At 37.8% G+C, this 16,911-nt stretch overlaps 1 protein-coding gene across 1 annotated transcript in view; it reads left to right on the top strand.

Annotated features, from left to right (window-relative positions):
• The window catches only part of LOC124555885 (delta(14)-sterol reductase LBR-like), a 241,770-nt gene extending 228,787 nt beyond the window's left edge, over positions 1-12,983 (top strand). Inside the window, exons 16-18 of the mRNA XM_047129946.1 lie at positions 2,402-2,646; positions 2,729-2,946; positions 12,011-12,983. Coding sequence (XP_046985902.1) covers positions 2,402-2,646; positions 2,729-2,946; positions 12,011-12,135 — 588 coding nt within the window. The 3' untranslated portion in view covers positions 12,136-12,983. The remainder of the gene's footprint in view (positions 1-2,401; positions 2,647-2,728; positions 2,947-12,010) is intronic.
• Positions 12,984-16,911: the final 3,928 nt, after the last annotated feature.

Here is a 16,911-nt window from a genome sequence, read left to right as displayed (position 1 = left end):
AGCCTGTATTTCAACAGGACAAGGCTTGGATTCTTATAATGAGAAATGTGGAAGCCATACTAGAAGAAAGATGTGTACCACTCCTTCTCTGGTTTGCACATTTGCGTGACATGTCACCCCTGAACATGTATGGAATGTGGTTGGTTGGTGACCTTTTGTGGTTTTCTAAGACTGGTGGAACTTCACGGAGTAGAGTACAAACTCTGAGTAAGGAGGTTCCTCAGTATCCAGGTGCTGTTTTGTGCAATGTCAAAGTGTTTAGAAGCATCACTGGGAAGCTTGATGTCGTACTAAATTCAACAACCCCGAGTTTATGTACAGTTGTGTTACCTTAGAGATTTATCTTCTACTATCAGTTTTAGTGTAATGTAATCATATTGCCATAGCAGTTTTATCATCTTCAATAAATAATCATCAAGATATTTCTTTATTTATGAGCCAAACCAGCAAAGTATTTTATTCTTTTTTCTGGCAATCAAATCTTCATATTGCCACAATTGTACCACAGATTGCTCATCTCTTACGTAATGTTTTATTCCAGTATTTTAAGTGCTATATTTAAAACTACTTTATCTTTTGAGATATGAGTGCTATCTGCTCTGTATTACACACATTTTTCTTGCATTGTCATATCGCAGTCAGTTTATCCTCACAATTGTTCAGTTAGTAGTGGTTTGCTTCATTGCCTTTTGTCAGCGGTGGACTTCCTGATATTTTTTTGCATTTGGTCTTCAACTCCACATTTTCCAATCTCTAAGTATTATAAAAATGTGTGTGTGTGTGGGGGGAGGGGGGTCCATTTGTGTTTTCCCCATCTCCTCCTGAACCAGTGGACCAATCCAACTGAACTTGGTACACATGTCTTTTACTGTCAGGCAACAATTGCAGTGAATGTAAGACCCATAGTTCAGGTGATACAACGTGGCGATCAGTGAGGTGGGTGAAAAAGAGCTGCATCATTCATGAAGTTTTAATGCATTTATTCTTTAGTGCTAAGACACTCCTACAGTTGAGTCAACTTGAGGAAATCCCTGACAACTGGCACCGCTTTTGACATCTTTCAATCGTGAAGCGGAGACGGCTGCAGGCAAAAATTGTAGCCATCTACAAAGCTATGAAGAGGCATTGTCATAGAGACTGTTACAAAATCACTTTGTAGACACGTGAAGCAGCAGTGACCAGCGTACAGAAACTGTTCGGGATCGTGTTCCTTAATCTGGATACTGTTCCTACAAATTTGTACATCGTGCATATTTCTTTACATGACTGTTTGATAATTTACAAAGCGTTTTCATGAACACATAGTAATAAATTTTTTAAAAATACTGTACTTCAAACACAGCTCATTTTTTGTATTCATTTCTAATAGAAAATTGGCAAAATGAATACCCGAGCAATGCAGCTAGGTTTCTCAGCTAGTTTTAGAAATAAAGAAAATTGATTAGTGTAGAGACACTTCTCTATATGATTCATACCTAGAAAAGAGCAAACAAAATTCTCAAAGTAGTTAGGGTTTTAGGATGTCAATGTGGACTGTGATGTGAGAATTAGTAGAAAAATCCTTTAGCATAGTAACCCAGATTCCACACCTTGATTGACCCTCATAGTCTAAGTCCACCATTCAGTCACCTGGCCTGCTGATACCTATTTATATGCCGTGGGCTCAACATTCCAGAACTATGCTAAACAGTCTCCAAGCAGCTTTTTTTTTACTTTAATTTCACATGCCGCCATATCACGTGTCACAACATCGATTACAGTGATGTCTAGTAGTTTGCCAGCCAGAGTGGCCGAGTGGTTCTAGGCGCTACAGTCTGGAACCGCGCGACAGCTATGGTCACAGGTTCGAATCCTGCCTCGGTCATGGATGTGTGTGATGTCCTTAGGTTAGTTAGGTTTAAGTAGTTCTAAGTTCTAGGGGACTGATGATGACCTCAAAAGTTAAGTCCCATAGTGCTCAGAGCCATTTGAATGATTTGATGTCTAGTAGTTTCTGTAGTGGCAAGAGAATCTATACATTCTTGTCCAGCCTTGATTGGGCATGTATATTGTAACAATTACTATTTGTGTTCTACAGCTGTTGCTCACATTTGTATTTATTTTGTGTTTAACTTAACACTACACATTTTGAACATGTTCTCCTCATGGAGAGGCTGTTCGGAGAGTGGGAGGAATTTGCCAGAAGTCGATGGCTAGTGGTATCTGCTGTTGTTGTTGTTTTGATTATCTTGACATATCACTTCTGACATTTACATAATTACCTGTAGGCTATGTGTGCATGCCTTATAGTGTTAGCTGTAGGGTTAATGCCTTCATCATCTGTGAATAAATAATTAATGTAATGCTGTAATTACATTAGTAACAGAAATTGTTTAATTAGCTGTTTTTGTTTGTGTTTCAGATTGCACTGAACATGTTGATTGCCATAAAAGCATATTTGCAGGGAGTGGAAGAAGAAATATTAAGATCTGTTATAATATCTACAATATTGCAGTCGTTATATTCTTTACACTTTATTTTTCATGAAGACCTGTATCTGTATTCCTTCCTAGCTATCTCAGAAGGTGTTGGATACATGATAGCAGTGGGACTTATGACATTTCCATTCATATTGACATTCACTACAAAAGCTATCTTGGACTATAGGTTAGTCTCTTACATATATTAATTGCTGTTGACATCTCTCTACTTACTGAAGAAGAAAAAAAATTTTTATCTTGTTTCACAGATTAAAGGCATCACTGACAGAAATGTATATTGTACTGTGTTCCTATACAATTGGACAAATATTATTACAGTCGAGCAGCCACAGGAAAATGCTCTCTCTAAAAAATCCAGTCACCTCAGTTTGGAGGGTGAATGTGCTGCCTAAATGGAGTGCTGCTGTTCAGATCAGAGCATATATGGGAGAGATCATTATATACTGGGCTTTGGCTTTAGTTGCTGGTAAGTCTTATGTCCAGTTTTCAGCAATGTTACTGTAACTAGAGGACCAGATTCATGTATGAGTGATAAAACACTACTGGTTAATCTGTCATGATTTGTTGTTTTTGTGAATATAGTCGCCATTGTTCTTAATAAGAAAATTAGAACTCATTCTTTTAACACCTATAACTACAATGGTGTGCAAAACTTTAGGGTGAAAGTAACTTTTGCATGATGTGTTACTGCCAAGTAACATAGGTCGATGAAACATCGACCACACATAGAATGAACTCCTACAGTATAGTACAAAAGGTAACTGAAAGACAGACAAACAGAAATGACACTTTTATTGAAAGTCACCACGATTTATAATGGTCTGCTGGACATAAGGAAAGATGGGATGTGGTTCTTAATAGGGTGTGTGATCACCACAGATGGCAATGAATGTTCTGCAATGTGCTCCCATGCTGGCCACATGGTTGGTAGGGAGTTCTTGTGGTAGAGCATTCCATTCCTCCACCACCACAGTTGACAACTGTTGGATGTGCTATAATACATCTCCCCAATGCATCCCACATACATTCGATGGAATTTAAGTCAGAGGAATAGGCAGGCCAGTCCTTTCATTGAGTATCCTCTCGTTCAAGAGCTGTCCCACCGTCACAGTTCAATGTGATCACACTTTGTCATCCATAAAAATGAAGTCAGTGCCAAATGTACCCTGAAAATATGCACTTTGGGAAGGAGTACAGTGTCACAATGTTGACTGGTGGGTGTACTGTGTTCAATGATTGGCAGGTCACTGCACCCATGCAACATTATGACTCACTGCACAACACATGGACCGTCAAAATGACCATTTTCAACAATGTTCCTGGGTGCATTGCGTGTTCCCACCTTTCACCAGATGAGGATACGCCCAGCTTTGTCGAACATTATCACTTTTGTTAAAAGTGTTGGGAGGCATGTTGTTGCATGGACGTACTGACCTCAAAATCTTTGAACATGGTACATTTATCAGTCAGCATTGTTGTGATGCTGTGCTCTTTCCCCATGTGCACCTTTTCTGGGTTCATTTCACCCTGTCTTTGTTTTTATGGATGACAGTGTGTGACTATATTGAACTGTGCAGGTGGAGTAGTTCTTGGAATGAGAGGATATTTAGCAAATATCGCTCTGCCACAATAATTCTTTACCAACCTTTTGCCAGTACATTGCAGAGTATGCATTGCCATCCATGATGATCACATACCTTATTAAGAACCATTTTCCATCTTTCCTAATGTCCAGAGGACCATTATAAATCACGGTGACTTCTGTGTGATTATTGTCTTTGAATCAAAGTGTCATTTTTGTTCTTCTCATTGTGTGTCTTTCCGTTACCTTCTATACTGTACTGTAGCAGTTCCTTCTATCGAGCTATGTTATTTGGCAGTGACACATTGTGTGAAAGTTACTTTCATCCTTAAGTTTTGCACTCCAGTGAATTTTCAAGATTTTTGTGCAAATTTTTGTATGTTCCTGATCGCATTCTGCTAGATGGCCAAGGATGTTAGTGAGGTCTGTTGTGTGTCTTGTTCCAATAGTTTATGTTTGTGATTGTATTGTTGGCTGTCAGTGTTGCAAACTATAACAGGAGTTCCTGCAGCCTATATTACTTACGATAATGCACTGATGGGAAAACCAGATGTAGCTGCCATATTTGATAGGGAAAACTCCTGCTGCTTCAGTAAAGAGGTTCCTTTGTGACAGTTGTGTACAAACCCTACAAAAGAAATGACAAATTGGTGCTCTTTATTGTGCCCAAAAAACTGAGATACTAGATCTCGGACATAGTCAAACCACGGAGCTTTGAACAGAGTTTGTGCCTCACTGTGCCAAGTGTCTACAGTTAGAATCTTGGGCTAGGTAAAATTTCCTCTGCCAGGCAAACTGTTGTAGTTAAAAATGTGTTAATGACAGAGATTGCTTATGGTTAACCCTGATAATAACTATTGAAGGGCAAGCCACTGGCCAGCAAATCAACCCTGAACATTTATGACATGAGCAGTCATCCGTCCAGAACACTTTTTAACAATGCAGTGGCACCATATACGAGGGAGTTCTTTTTATTTTGGGAATTCAGGTTCATCTGTTATGCAAACAACTGTTTTCAAATTCCCAAATATGTTTCAACATCTTTGTGCTATCATCAGTGTGTACTTTTATTCAGTTCTTATTTTCTATTTTGTTGGGTTTTGTAGAACTCTGTTCACATTATTATATGCTGGTAGCTGGCTATCTGTAAAGTTATTTTAGTAGTTTTTGTCCTCATCTGCATTCTCATCTGTTGTGGAAGTATACACAGAAGCACAGTACAGGTTTCTGAGTAACTTCCCTCACAAGTTAGACTTTTGAACTTCACAAACCAGTGTTTATGTTGGTGTTGTGTCTGATTCCTGTCGATGTTCATGTTAAAAAGAACAGTTCTTTTTATAATAGGTGGACATGAATTCCTGTAATTTAGTCTGCAAACACAGTTATTGCTGGAACTTCAAAACTAAATGATTATTTGTCTTGTTCATTTACGAATGAAGTGTTTCCAGAACTGCCAAAAATGATGATGAAGACACGTATTCCATATTTGGCTTGAGGCAGCTTAATGTTTTGCAAAGGTAGCACACACCCTACAAGTCATCGATTTTACTCCTCTTTCACACATTTGTAGGACATAGATCGGTGTAGCAAATGATGCTCAATATGATGTGCTCCTCCTGCATTTTCAAGAAGTCGAAGGTCATAGTTTTAGGAGCCTATTGAACACCATTTGAGAATGCCAGCTGTTGAGCAACAATATTTGCACAATCAGGAACTGTGGATTTAAGGCAGCAGGCTAGAAGTCTCCTAGAGTTATGTTTGAGGCTTGTCATCCCCCCCTCCAAATCTTCCACCAAACGCTTATATCACTACAATGAGTAGTTTCTTCAAGAAGGAACTGTAATGATATCCCCCTAATCCCTCTCCCACTCCCTCACTCTCTTGTGGCCTTGCAACTCTTTTCTGAGAAAACCTGTGGCGAGCATGGGGTCTCGAGTCACTGCATTATTTTTTTCCTTTCCAGCGTTGCAGTCTTACTTTCTGACTATATCTTTTCTCGTACTCTGTCTGTAGACAGATTGCCTATTGACAACCTAGCTTGTCGCAGGACATTGATTATGGCTTTTCCCATTTTACTTATTTATTTTCAACCACTTACTTTCATTAAGTCCCCACATCCAGGTCTGTTCTCCACCTTTTCTAATATTGTTAGAGACATGTAGGCCATGCAAGGAACCTGACTACGCAGGGAATGCACTATTGAGGCCTGAGATATTACCTCTCTGTAAGTGCTGAGGAACAGGTGCCTGTCTGGTGGTATCAGGACTCTGGGCAGTGGCCGTCAGTCTGGCAATTGCTCTGGCTTCACGATACTTGTGGGGAGAGCCCTTTCTAGGTTGTTTATGCAGTATCATGACAAATATCTCACACAGTGGAAATACGACAGTCATCTGCCAGTGGCTGTGGGGTAACAACTAATGTCCGCCTGTTCTGCGATCTGTGTTAATTTCCATGAAATGCATTTCAGTTATGATCATCTCCAGTCCTTTGAGGATACCATGCCCTCTGTCAGAACCCCAGAGCATCTGGATGGGTTTACATGCTGGTTAACACAGATACTGTCAGTGAGTGAACCAGCCCGGGTGGAGGTAAGTGGTGGAGGGTAGTACTATGTTGGTGGAGGGTAGTACTACTTCATCATCTCGATCTCTGTCTCTTCAATGCACCTACCCACATTTGTGTTGCCCATGACACTTCTTTGTCTATTAAACTTACGATCTCTTCCCTCAATCTCATGGCATCACTGCAATTGATGTTATACCTCAGTCTTTATGACAGTGATCACTTTTGCCAATCCAAATGCTGTATGGGCAGAATAATAAAGAAGCATTAAGTGGGTGTGATCTTCCACACACCAGCCAAGATGGCAGCTCTTCCCGGATCTGTGAAAGATGATCTGCTTTTACGAACTTATGAAATTCCTTGTCAGTATGTTAAAAGTTGCATAGAACAAACAATATGCTCTGTACAAGAATGTTGCATCAAACACAAGCTATATATCCGCTTTCTACAGCCCAACAAAGCTGCAATGCCTGAACATTGTATTTCCATTGGCCATTGCATGAATTATGGGAAAGTCAAGATACTGTTCACAGCCTCATCCTATTGGGATTCAGTGATCAAGAAATCTGTCGAAATACAATTAGCAGACAATATGCTCAGCTGAGGAGATAGTTCGCACCTCGGCAAATAACAGAAACTACTCATTTCATGTCTGCGCTCTCAGAAAAATTATTGTTCTGAGTCTTTGCTGTCTGACATTCCAACACTTCACACATTTTAATAATTAACCACATGATTCCTAAGCACATTGGATTCACTTCATCCATTTTAATAATTAACCACATGATTCCTTAGAACATTAGATTTGTTGACTCAGCACTTTTTTATTCTGAGAAGCCTAATGAAAAATCTATGAGTGTGCTCTTGTGCCGACTGTCTTATCTCCGATGCACACACATTTACTCACAGTGTATCATTGTGACAAGTGGCTTTAATTCAGTGATGGCCTCACCTTGAAGAGCAAACATGACAACACCCCAAGCCACATGACCACTTCCATCATGGAATTTTTTACCATAAAAGGCATTCTTGTTGTTCCACAGCCCCCCCCCCCCCCCCCCCTCATTTGCCTCATCTGAGTCCTTATCACCTTTTTTCTTCTCCCGAAATTGAAAAATGTCTTAAAAGGATGTCATTTTGTGATTTGCAAGAATATTCAAACGAATGTGATCAAACTGTTAAAAAAAAAAGGCCCTACCAATTGAAGCCTTTTGGAACTGCTAGCAGGATTGGGAATGACAACTCTGCTGATGTATAGCTGCCAAAGGGAACTACTTTGAAGGGGACATTGTTGTTGTTTGAAGAAAAATGGAAACATTGGTAGATAAAAAATCAGTCTCACTGCTCTTCTCACACACTTCGTATGTGTATCATTGCGAAGTGTGTGACAGAGGGTACTTTCTACCATACTATATACTGAAGTTTCTTGTATTCTATCCATGTACTGAGAGTGGTAAGATTTTGTGTGTTTTGAGGTTTTTTTTCTGCTACACATAAAAAGTCTGTAACCATTTGCACCATCCCTTGATGTTCCCTGTAAGTCCAACCTGATATGGGTTCCATACACTTGAATATTACTCAAGTATAGGGCATAAAAGTGTATTTTAAGTCCCCTCTTTTGTAGGCAAACTGTGTTTTCCCAATGTTTTATCAGTTAACTATCGCCTGTGATTTGCTTCAACTACAACTGAGCCAAAGTGGTTGTTCTGTTACACATCTCTACATATTGTTGAGGAAAGGGGGAAAAAAGGCATGGAGAGTTAAAGCAGTCCTCATCACGAAGGTTCTTTCAAACAATTCAGTGCTGTATTAGGCACGGTCATATTGTAGATAGTATGCTCTTGGCCTCCTCTGACCTTTGAGATGACTAGATACAGGTGGACCCCGAACTGTGGTGCCATTTGGTATTTTTCACTTTAACAAATTATTGCTAGATATGAAAGAAGTGATAAGTGACAGGAAAAATTCTTTGACTTTACTGAGATTTGAAAGCTCGACCTTTGGATTTACTGTCTGGCACTTGCTCACATAGCCTTCAAGGCACACACATTTATGATATGACTGACAAGGTGTGACTCATTAATCTTATAGTTAAAAGGATATCACATGTTTATGTTCCACGAAGTGCACCACTTTGTATTTAGATATTATGAGCAAGTTGCCAGTCTTTGTGCTTGACATATTTTGTCGAGATCTAGTCAGATATTATGGTAATTTTTACCAGATCAAATTTCTTCATAACTAACAGCATGATAGGTGAAAAGCTTGAGACAGCAACTATTATTATAGTTGAATGCTGTCAATTTGCTGTGCTGGCCACCATTGTTAGGATTAAACTACCCTTTTATTTTATATGTTTCAGTACTACATAGTTTTGGCTGTGTAGCCATTCTCAAGTGTCTGTTACACGTATCAGCTCCAATAGTTTGGATTAGATTAGATTACTACTTGTTCCATAGATCATGAATACGACATTTCGTAATGATGTGGAATGTGTCAGGTTAATAAAAGGTGTCTATACAAGATATTACATTAGACAAAATATTACATGACACTCAATATTTTAAATTTTTTTTTTTTTTTTTATTTTTTTTGTTGGGGGTTAGGAAATTACCCACTTACTATATCCAACAATTCATCTAATGAGTAGAAGGAGTTGCCATTAAGAAATTCTTTTAATTTCCTTTTAAATGCTAATGGCTATCTGTCAGACTTTTGATGCTATTAGGTAAGTGACCAAAGACTTTTGTGGCAGCGTAATTTACCCCCTTCTGAGCCAAAGTTAGATTTAACCTTGAGCAGTGAAAATCATCCTTTCTCCTAGTGTTGTAGCCATTACCCTGCTATTACTTTTGAATTCCTTCGGATTGTTAATAACAAATTTCATAAGTGAATATGTATATTGTGAGGCTACAGTGAAGCTTTCTAGCTCTTTAAATAAGTGTCTGCAGGAGGATCTTGGATGAGCTCCAGCAATTATTCTGATTACATGCTCTAGTGCAATGAACACTCTTTTACTCAATGATGAGTTACCCCAGAATATGTCATACGGAAGCAGAGAATGAAAATAGGTGTGGTAACCTAATTTACTCAGATGTATGTCGCCAAAATTTGCAATGACCCTAATAGAATAAGTAGTTGAACTCAAAACGTTTCAGCAGATCCTCAGTGTGTTTTTTCCAGTTCAACCCCTCATCAATGCATACACCTAGAAATTTGAATATTCTACCTTAGCTACCGATTTCTGATCGAAGTCTATATTTATTAATGGTGTCATTCCATTTCCTGTGTGGAACTGAATATACTGTGTTTTGTCAAAGTTTAATTAGATCCCATTTGCAGAGAACCACTTAATGATTTTCTGAAAAACATCGTTTACAATTTCACCAGTTAATTCTTGTCTGTCGGGTGTGATAGCTATACTTGTATCATCGGCAAAAAGTACCAGCTTTGCATCTTCGTGAATATAGAATGGCAAGCCATTAATTGCATCTTTGTGAATATAGAATGGCAAGCCATTAATATATATTAAGAACAGCAGAGGACCCAAGACCGAACCTTGTGGCACCCCATTCTTGATTGTTCCCCAGTTTGAGAAATCACCAGTTTTTTGCATGTTATGTGAACTGTTTATTTCAACTTTCTGCACTCTTCCAGTTAGGTATGATTTAAACCATTTGAGCACTGTTCGATTCATACCACAGTACTTGAGCTTATCTAGAAGTATTCTATGATTTACACAATCAAAAGCCTTTGATAGATCACAAAAAATCCCAACGGGTGACTTCCGGTTACTCAGAGCATTTAATATGTCATTAGTGAAAGTGTATATAGCATTTTCCGTTGAAAAACCCTTCTGGAAACCTAACTGACATTTTGTGAAAACTTTATTTTTACAAAGGTGTGAAGCTACTCTACAATACATTACTTTTTCAAGAATTTTGGATAAGGCAGTCAGAATAGAGATTGGGCGGTAGTTGTTGACATCAGATGTATCCCCTTTCTTATGCAGTGGTATAACAATGGCATACTTCAGTCTATCTGAGAAAATACCCTTCTTCAGAGAGCTATTACGTATGTGGCTAAGAATCCCACTTATCTCTTAGGAACAAGCTTTTATTATCCTGCTGGAAATGCCATCAATTCTATGTGAGCTTTTATTCGTAAGAGTGTTTATTATCTTCCTAATTTCAGAAGGAGAGGTGGGTGGAATTTCAATTGTATCAAATGGTGTGGGTAAGGCCTCTTCCATTAACTGCCTTGCTTCTTCTAATGAACATTTAGATCCTATTTTCTCTACAACATTTAAAAAATTATTATTCAAAATGTTTTTGACTTCCAGCTTGTTGTTTATCAAGTTTCCATTCACTTTGATGGTAATGCCGTCATCCTGTACTCTTGGTTGCCCTGTCTCCCTTGTAATAATATTCCAAATTTTTTTGATGTTGTTATCAGTCAGCAACAAAAAATTAGAAGAAAAAAATTGTGTAGTTGCAAATTTTTGTACAGTGTTTGGAGGATGTGTCATGAACAACATATTGAAAATCCCCACCGGTGGAGGGGGGGGGGGGCAGTTAAAAGTAATTTTTTTTTTAGAATAACTTAAAAACTGCAGGTTCCTGTAAAAATGCTTTCCAGTACAAAATTGAAATACATAAAACTTTATATGGGAATGGTGTTCCTCATTTTCTTTCTAGGACTAATAGTTTCCTCATTGCCTTGTTTCTTCTATTCATAGTACTGGTAATATCATATTTGAAGAAAATAGATTGGTTTGCATGTGATCAGTCTTTTTATAACTGGCGCTAGTTTCCACAGAGTAAGTCATTTTGTTGCAGTTAGGTCATAATGTTTGAACTCTTAATGTCTTCTAGTATTCTGATAAAACTAGATAAGTCTTTTAGGACTTCTAATACCTATAAGGTATAGCCTTATAAAAGGAGCTGTCCCATAACATTATTTTCTAGTAGAAAGTATGTTTGTTTCTGTGTTCTCTATAATCTTTCAAAGCTGGAAATACTTTTTCCATGTTGAGTATACAGTATCAGTCAACTGTATTTTTGCCATTCTCATCACCACTTAACTACTTAATAGGCATCATGAATGATGTAAACACTTTTTTTAATCATGAAAAAGAAGTACAGGCGCAGTATCTCACTTTCATTTGTAAGCAATGAACCATAAACTGATCATTCTGCATAATGCATCTATTGTTTACTATGTATGTTAACATTTTATATCAAGTGAGATACATTTGTTTGCATGTTAATGTTCTTGGCGTTAATGTGCTTCCTTTATAATGTGTTTAGCTGTAACTTCAAATGTTAAGCTTGTTGCCAAGTTTAATCACCATGACATTTCATTTTATAGCTGTTATTTCTTGCAGGTACCACTTACCTTGGTATTTTCATAATACCGTCAGCATTTACAGTTACTGTGCTTTCAAGAGCCTTCAGGGAATATAAACGTTCAGCAGCCTATCAAGCAGGTGAAGTTAACACCAAACAATAATAAGCTGTAATTCTCAGTAACTGTTGTGAAACAAGATCATGCTAAATGATTGTGAATATGGGGCTAACTGCCATGTTCAAATATGGAATCATTTATAAAATGTTTTTTTGTGATAACTACTGTGCACTAATTGAACTGTCTTTGTTTAGCAATTGAGCACATACATTTTCTTAAAAAAGAGTTTTCAAAGATTTTAAGATGGTCTAAAATTACAAATGATCTTTATGTAGCACTTTTTATGTTCTTGTAAGTAATCTGAAAGATTATAGGAGCATCAACATTTATTGTGGCAAGTTTAGTTTTTATTGATCTAAGAAGACTGTTAAAACAGTATTTTTTTAAAAAATATGTCTTTGGCTAGTACTTATAGTTAATTACTTATTATTATTATTATTATTATTATTATTATACGTATCACTCTACAATGTTATTATTAGTATTATTATACGTATCACTTTATGAGAGTACAAATTAAAGCCCTTACTGATTGATATGTTATAAACGCCATTCAGACTATGGCACGAACTGAACAAATATCATTTCATGCTGTGTATTTTATATTTGGTTATTTTCTATATTTTTGTTGTAATTATTTTCTAATTGTGTTGTTTAAATAAATAGGTTTAGGTTAAATGAGTGTATGTGTATTTAAATGTTACCTGTATTCTAACATTGTTTTTGGAAACTCCACTTTAGTGTAAAGACTGCTTGTAAGAAAGACAAATTGCAAGCCTTTGCTCTTTCAAAGGTTGCTAGTCAACTGCATTGATATGATCTGTGTGTCTCCCAGCTGTGTGAAATGGGACACTAAATGTGCGCACGGAATGACCACTCCCATCATTAGTTTGATATTCATCTCGTTTGAAATTAAATTTTTTGTTAGCAGCAGTAATTTGTACGCCTTCCAAATATTTAAAGAACTTTATGCTACGCAATTACACAAATATATTTGAATCTGTGTTCACAAATCGGAAAGACAGATTATAATCTCGTGGAGAAGGAGCATTTGTTGTAACAAGCAGAAACATTAGATCCAGTGAGTCTAAAATAAATTGGACTGCAAACTAATATGGACAGGAATAATCAGGTTTGATTGACTTCTTTTATAAATCAGATGTTTCTACCAACAGATCCACACTCGTTGATCATATCATTATCCAAAGTAGCCTAAACTTGATATCATGGAAATACTCCCAAGTACACAATGGTGGTATCAGGTGGTGATTAACCTACCCAATATCAATTGGGAAAATGTACATTAATGTTACTGACAATAAGGACAAACAATGCTGCAAAATAATGTCGACTTCATTGTCTGACAACTACCCTGAACAACTAGACAAACAACCCACAGCTGAAAGAAACATTTTAGACCTTGTGGCTACAAACAGAACCAATCTTTTTGTGTCATCAGTGAGAGAGGGATAAGTGACCATGGTGTTATGAGAAACAATGATCACCAAAAGCAAAAAGGTCATAAATAAAGTTAGGAAAGTATTTGTGACTGGCTATCAGCTTACTTAAAGGGTAAATTGAGAACATTTACTTCAGATCTGGAATATGGGGAACAATTGTGCATTAATATACCATGGTTTGCATAAATACGTATCAAGGAAAGTAATAAAATGTGGCAAAGACCCAGCTTGGTTTGATGGTACCATTTGGAGAATACTGTAAAAGGAAAAATGGACTACTACACTGTCCATACAAAAGAAACTGTAGGGAAACCAACAGACAAAACTTAATAGTGCGAGAATGCTTAGTCTCATGGCAGTAACACTGAATAAAATGTTCTTGCGCTTTCAGCCATTGAAGTTAAAACATCACTAACTTTTGATCAAGCACTTCTTTTCCATTGTCAAGTTGAATGACTGTAGATTGACTGCTGGTATGCCCTTATATACTGTAGCTGCTGGCTGTGATATCACTGGTGTTCACAACCTTGCCACATGTTAACTCTGCATTCGATGTGCCCGTTTCAACATCATGCTCTCTGGGTGCAAGCCGTGCTGAGCTACAGGCTGCTGTCTTTATTAAGTAGCTAGTGATCCTTGAAAATTCTGAATCAGCCGGGCATCTTACATAACCTGAGAAAAAAGTCAGGAAATTCAAATGGAGTCCTGGAATTTAAAACATTCTGCTCTATTATTACTGTTTCATAATAAACATTAAAGTCAATATTTTCTTTTCTTAATAAAACAGGCACAAAAAATTTTTCTTCCGTGTTCTCATTTCTCATTTTGTCGCAACACAACTTTGAAAGTTGAGATGATGTGGCCGAGAGTGTATTGGGAATGTCAGCTTAATGAAATAAAACAATATTGAAATTAAGTACTTTACATGAAATTGTTTTATGTACAGTATAACAAGAAATGCTGTGTGTTAAATCTAGACACTTGGTGAACGAGTATAGTGCATTGCTTTTTCCTTTATTATTTTCAGTTTTGATATACAGGGTGATTCTTATTAGCAGTTAAAAACCCTTGAAGTAATGTAGATAATGCTGAGACAAATAATTGAATATAAGACGTGAGGGCCAAAAATGTCGGGAAATACCTGAAAAGTGGATGACAGATGTTGACCATGTGAAGCCACCAGATGACGTACCTCGCAGCACGTGCAGCAGTTGGGCTTGTCAGTCCTACCTTCACCGAAAAGTGGCAGTGCTACATATCGCTCCACTAGGCTATTCTGTTTTCATTCTTGAATTATCCAATTGATATGATAGTGCTGGTAGTAGCTATACAAGACTACAATGATTCGGGTTACATTTATGAGTAGACTAGCAGAGTGATGTGAAGCACTTACCTTTACCAGCGAGAGTAGGCTTGACAAGCCCAACACCTTCACGTGCGGCAACGTACATCATCGTCATCTGGTGATGTCACGTGTTCAGCGTTTGTCATCCAATTTTGGGGTATATTCTGACATTTGCAACCCCATGTGTCTTATATTAAATTACTTGTCTCAGAGTCATCTACGTCATTTCGGGGTTTTTTAAATGTTAATAAGAATCACCCTTTATAATCCTGACAGACAAAACACCTTTAGAAAATTTGAATGTTTACAAACATATTTTGATAAGAAGTAGACTATAAGGCAATATTATTTATATACTAAAACAGAAATAAGAGATTGATAAAAAGTAAAACTGAACCTTGAAAACATGGAAAAAACCTTGAATTTCAATTTGTGACTCTGCTAACCATCCTTTAAGGGTGTTGTCAGTGGTTTTTATTTCAGTGGGTTCTTGAACTAAAGAGTCCCAGAAGCCATTAGTGTGAATCAGGATAGAGGTTTTATCAAATCTGATCTGGTCACAATTTTCTAGAGCATGCTCAGCTAATGCAGTTTTTTCAGGGTAGTGTAGGCATCAAAATCTAATTCTCTTTTTTGCATTGTTCTACGATGTTTGTCTGACAAAATATTGGGTGCATTCTCTAAGTATCTTTTAGATACCGCGTGTTCTGAGACCTGCCACACCTTTAACTGGTCTCAGTACTGTCCGTATTTTTTTATGAATGCCCAAAAATTGGTCTGATTTTGTGACTTTTCAGCAGGTGGCTTATCTTCTACATCTACATCTACATTGATACTCCGCAAGCCACCCAACGGCGTGTGGCGGAGGGCACTTTACGTGCCACTGTCATTACCTCCCTTTCCTGTTCCAGTCGCGTATGGTTCGCGGGAAGAACGACTGTCTGAAAGCCTCCGTGCGCGCTCTAATCTCTCTAATTTTACATTCGTGATCTCCTCGGGAAGTGTAAGTAGGGGGAAGCAATATATTCGATACCTCATCCAGAAACGCACCCTCTCGAAACCTGGCGAGCAAGCTACACCGCGATGCAGAGCGCCTCTCTTGCAGAGTCTGCCACTTGAGTTTATTAAGCATCTCCGTAACGCTATCACGGTTACCAAATAACCCAGTGACGAAACGCGCCGCTCTTCTTTGGATCTTCTCTATCTCCTCCGTCAACCCGACCTGGAGCTACTGATTGGCAGAAAAGCAAGTTTCTTTTCCTACTTCTTGTTGGTGGTCTTATTGCAGTTCTTACGTGACATCACTTCCTTTATTTGATGATCATTGTTCCTGAAGACTTCAGATAGATGTCTCATCTCATGGGACAAGTTATTGGCTATGATATTGTAATTAAAGGATATTTCAATGTTTGTAACACAGTGTGCTTCTATGCTGGGTGGTGATGGCTGATGGCATCCAAGTACAGCTCAGTGTGCACAGGTTTTCTGTAGATACTGTGGCCAAGACATCAGTTTCGTTTGTGGTGGACTAGAATGTCAAAAAATAGCAGTGTGTTGTGTTTTTCTACATTCTCTGAACTGGATTTTGCTGCTAATGTTGTTGAGTTGTTCCAAGAACCAAATTACGAATGTGTTGTTAATGTATTGGAAGAATCAACTAGGCAACCACAACAGATGGGTATCAGTGAAGATGTCAGAGTAACATGTGGTTTTTGAAGAAGGGGAAAAGTCTTTTCTAGTAGTTGAAGGGGAAAAGTCTTGAGGATTCACTGATATGACATTCTAATATTAACAAATAGGCTCTTGCTGTGTTCGTACTGTGATGGCTGAAAGCAGTTTGAAGCTATAGCCATTAAATTTTCTCAGGTCATAGAGCTCTGTTATATGATTTAATAATTGTGGCACCCTCTTGGATAAAGTATTTCAGTGGTAAAATAGTCCCCACTCAGATCTTCAGGTGAGGAGTACTCAGGAGGACATTGTCATCAGGAAAAAGAAACCTAGCACTATTCAGCT

This window comes from Schistocerca americana, chromosome X (genome assembly GCF_021461395.2).
Source record: "Schistocerca americana isolate TAMUIC-IGC-003095 chromosome X, iqSchAmer2.1, whole genome shotgun sequence".
Taxonomy (NCBI): domain Eukaryota; kingdom Metazoa; phylum Arthropoda; class Insecta; order Orthoptera; family Acrididae; genus Schistocerca; species Schistocerca americana.
The sequence above is the reverse complement of the archived record's forward strand: the minus strand, read 5'-3'. Positions and strand labels throughout refer to the sequence as shown.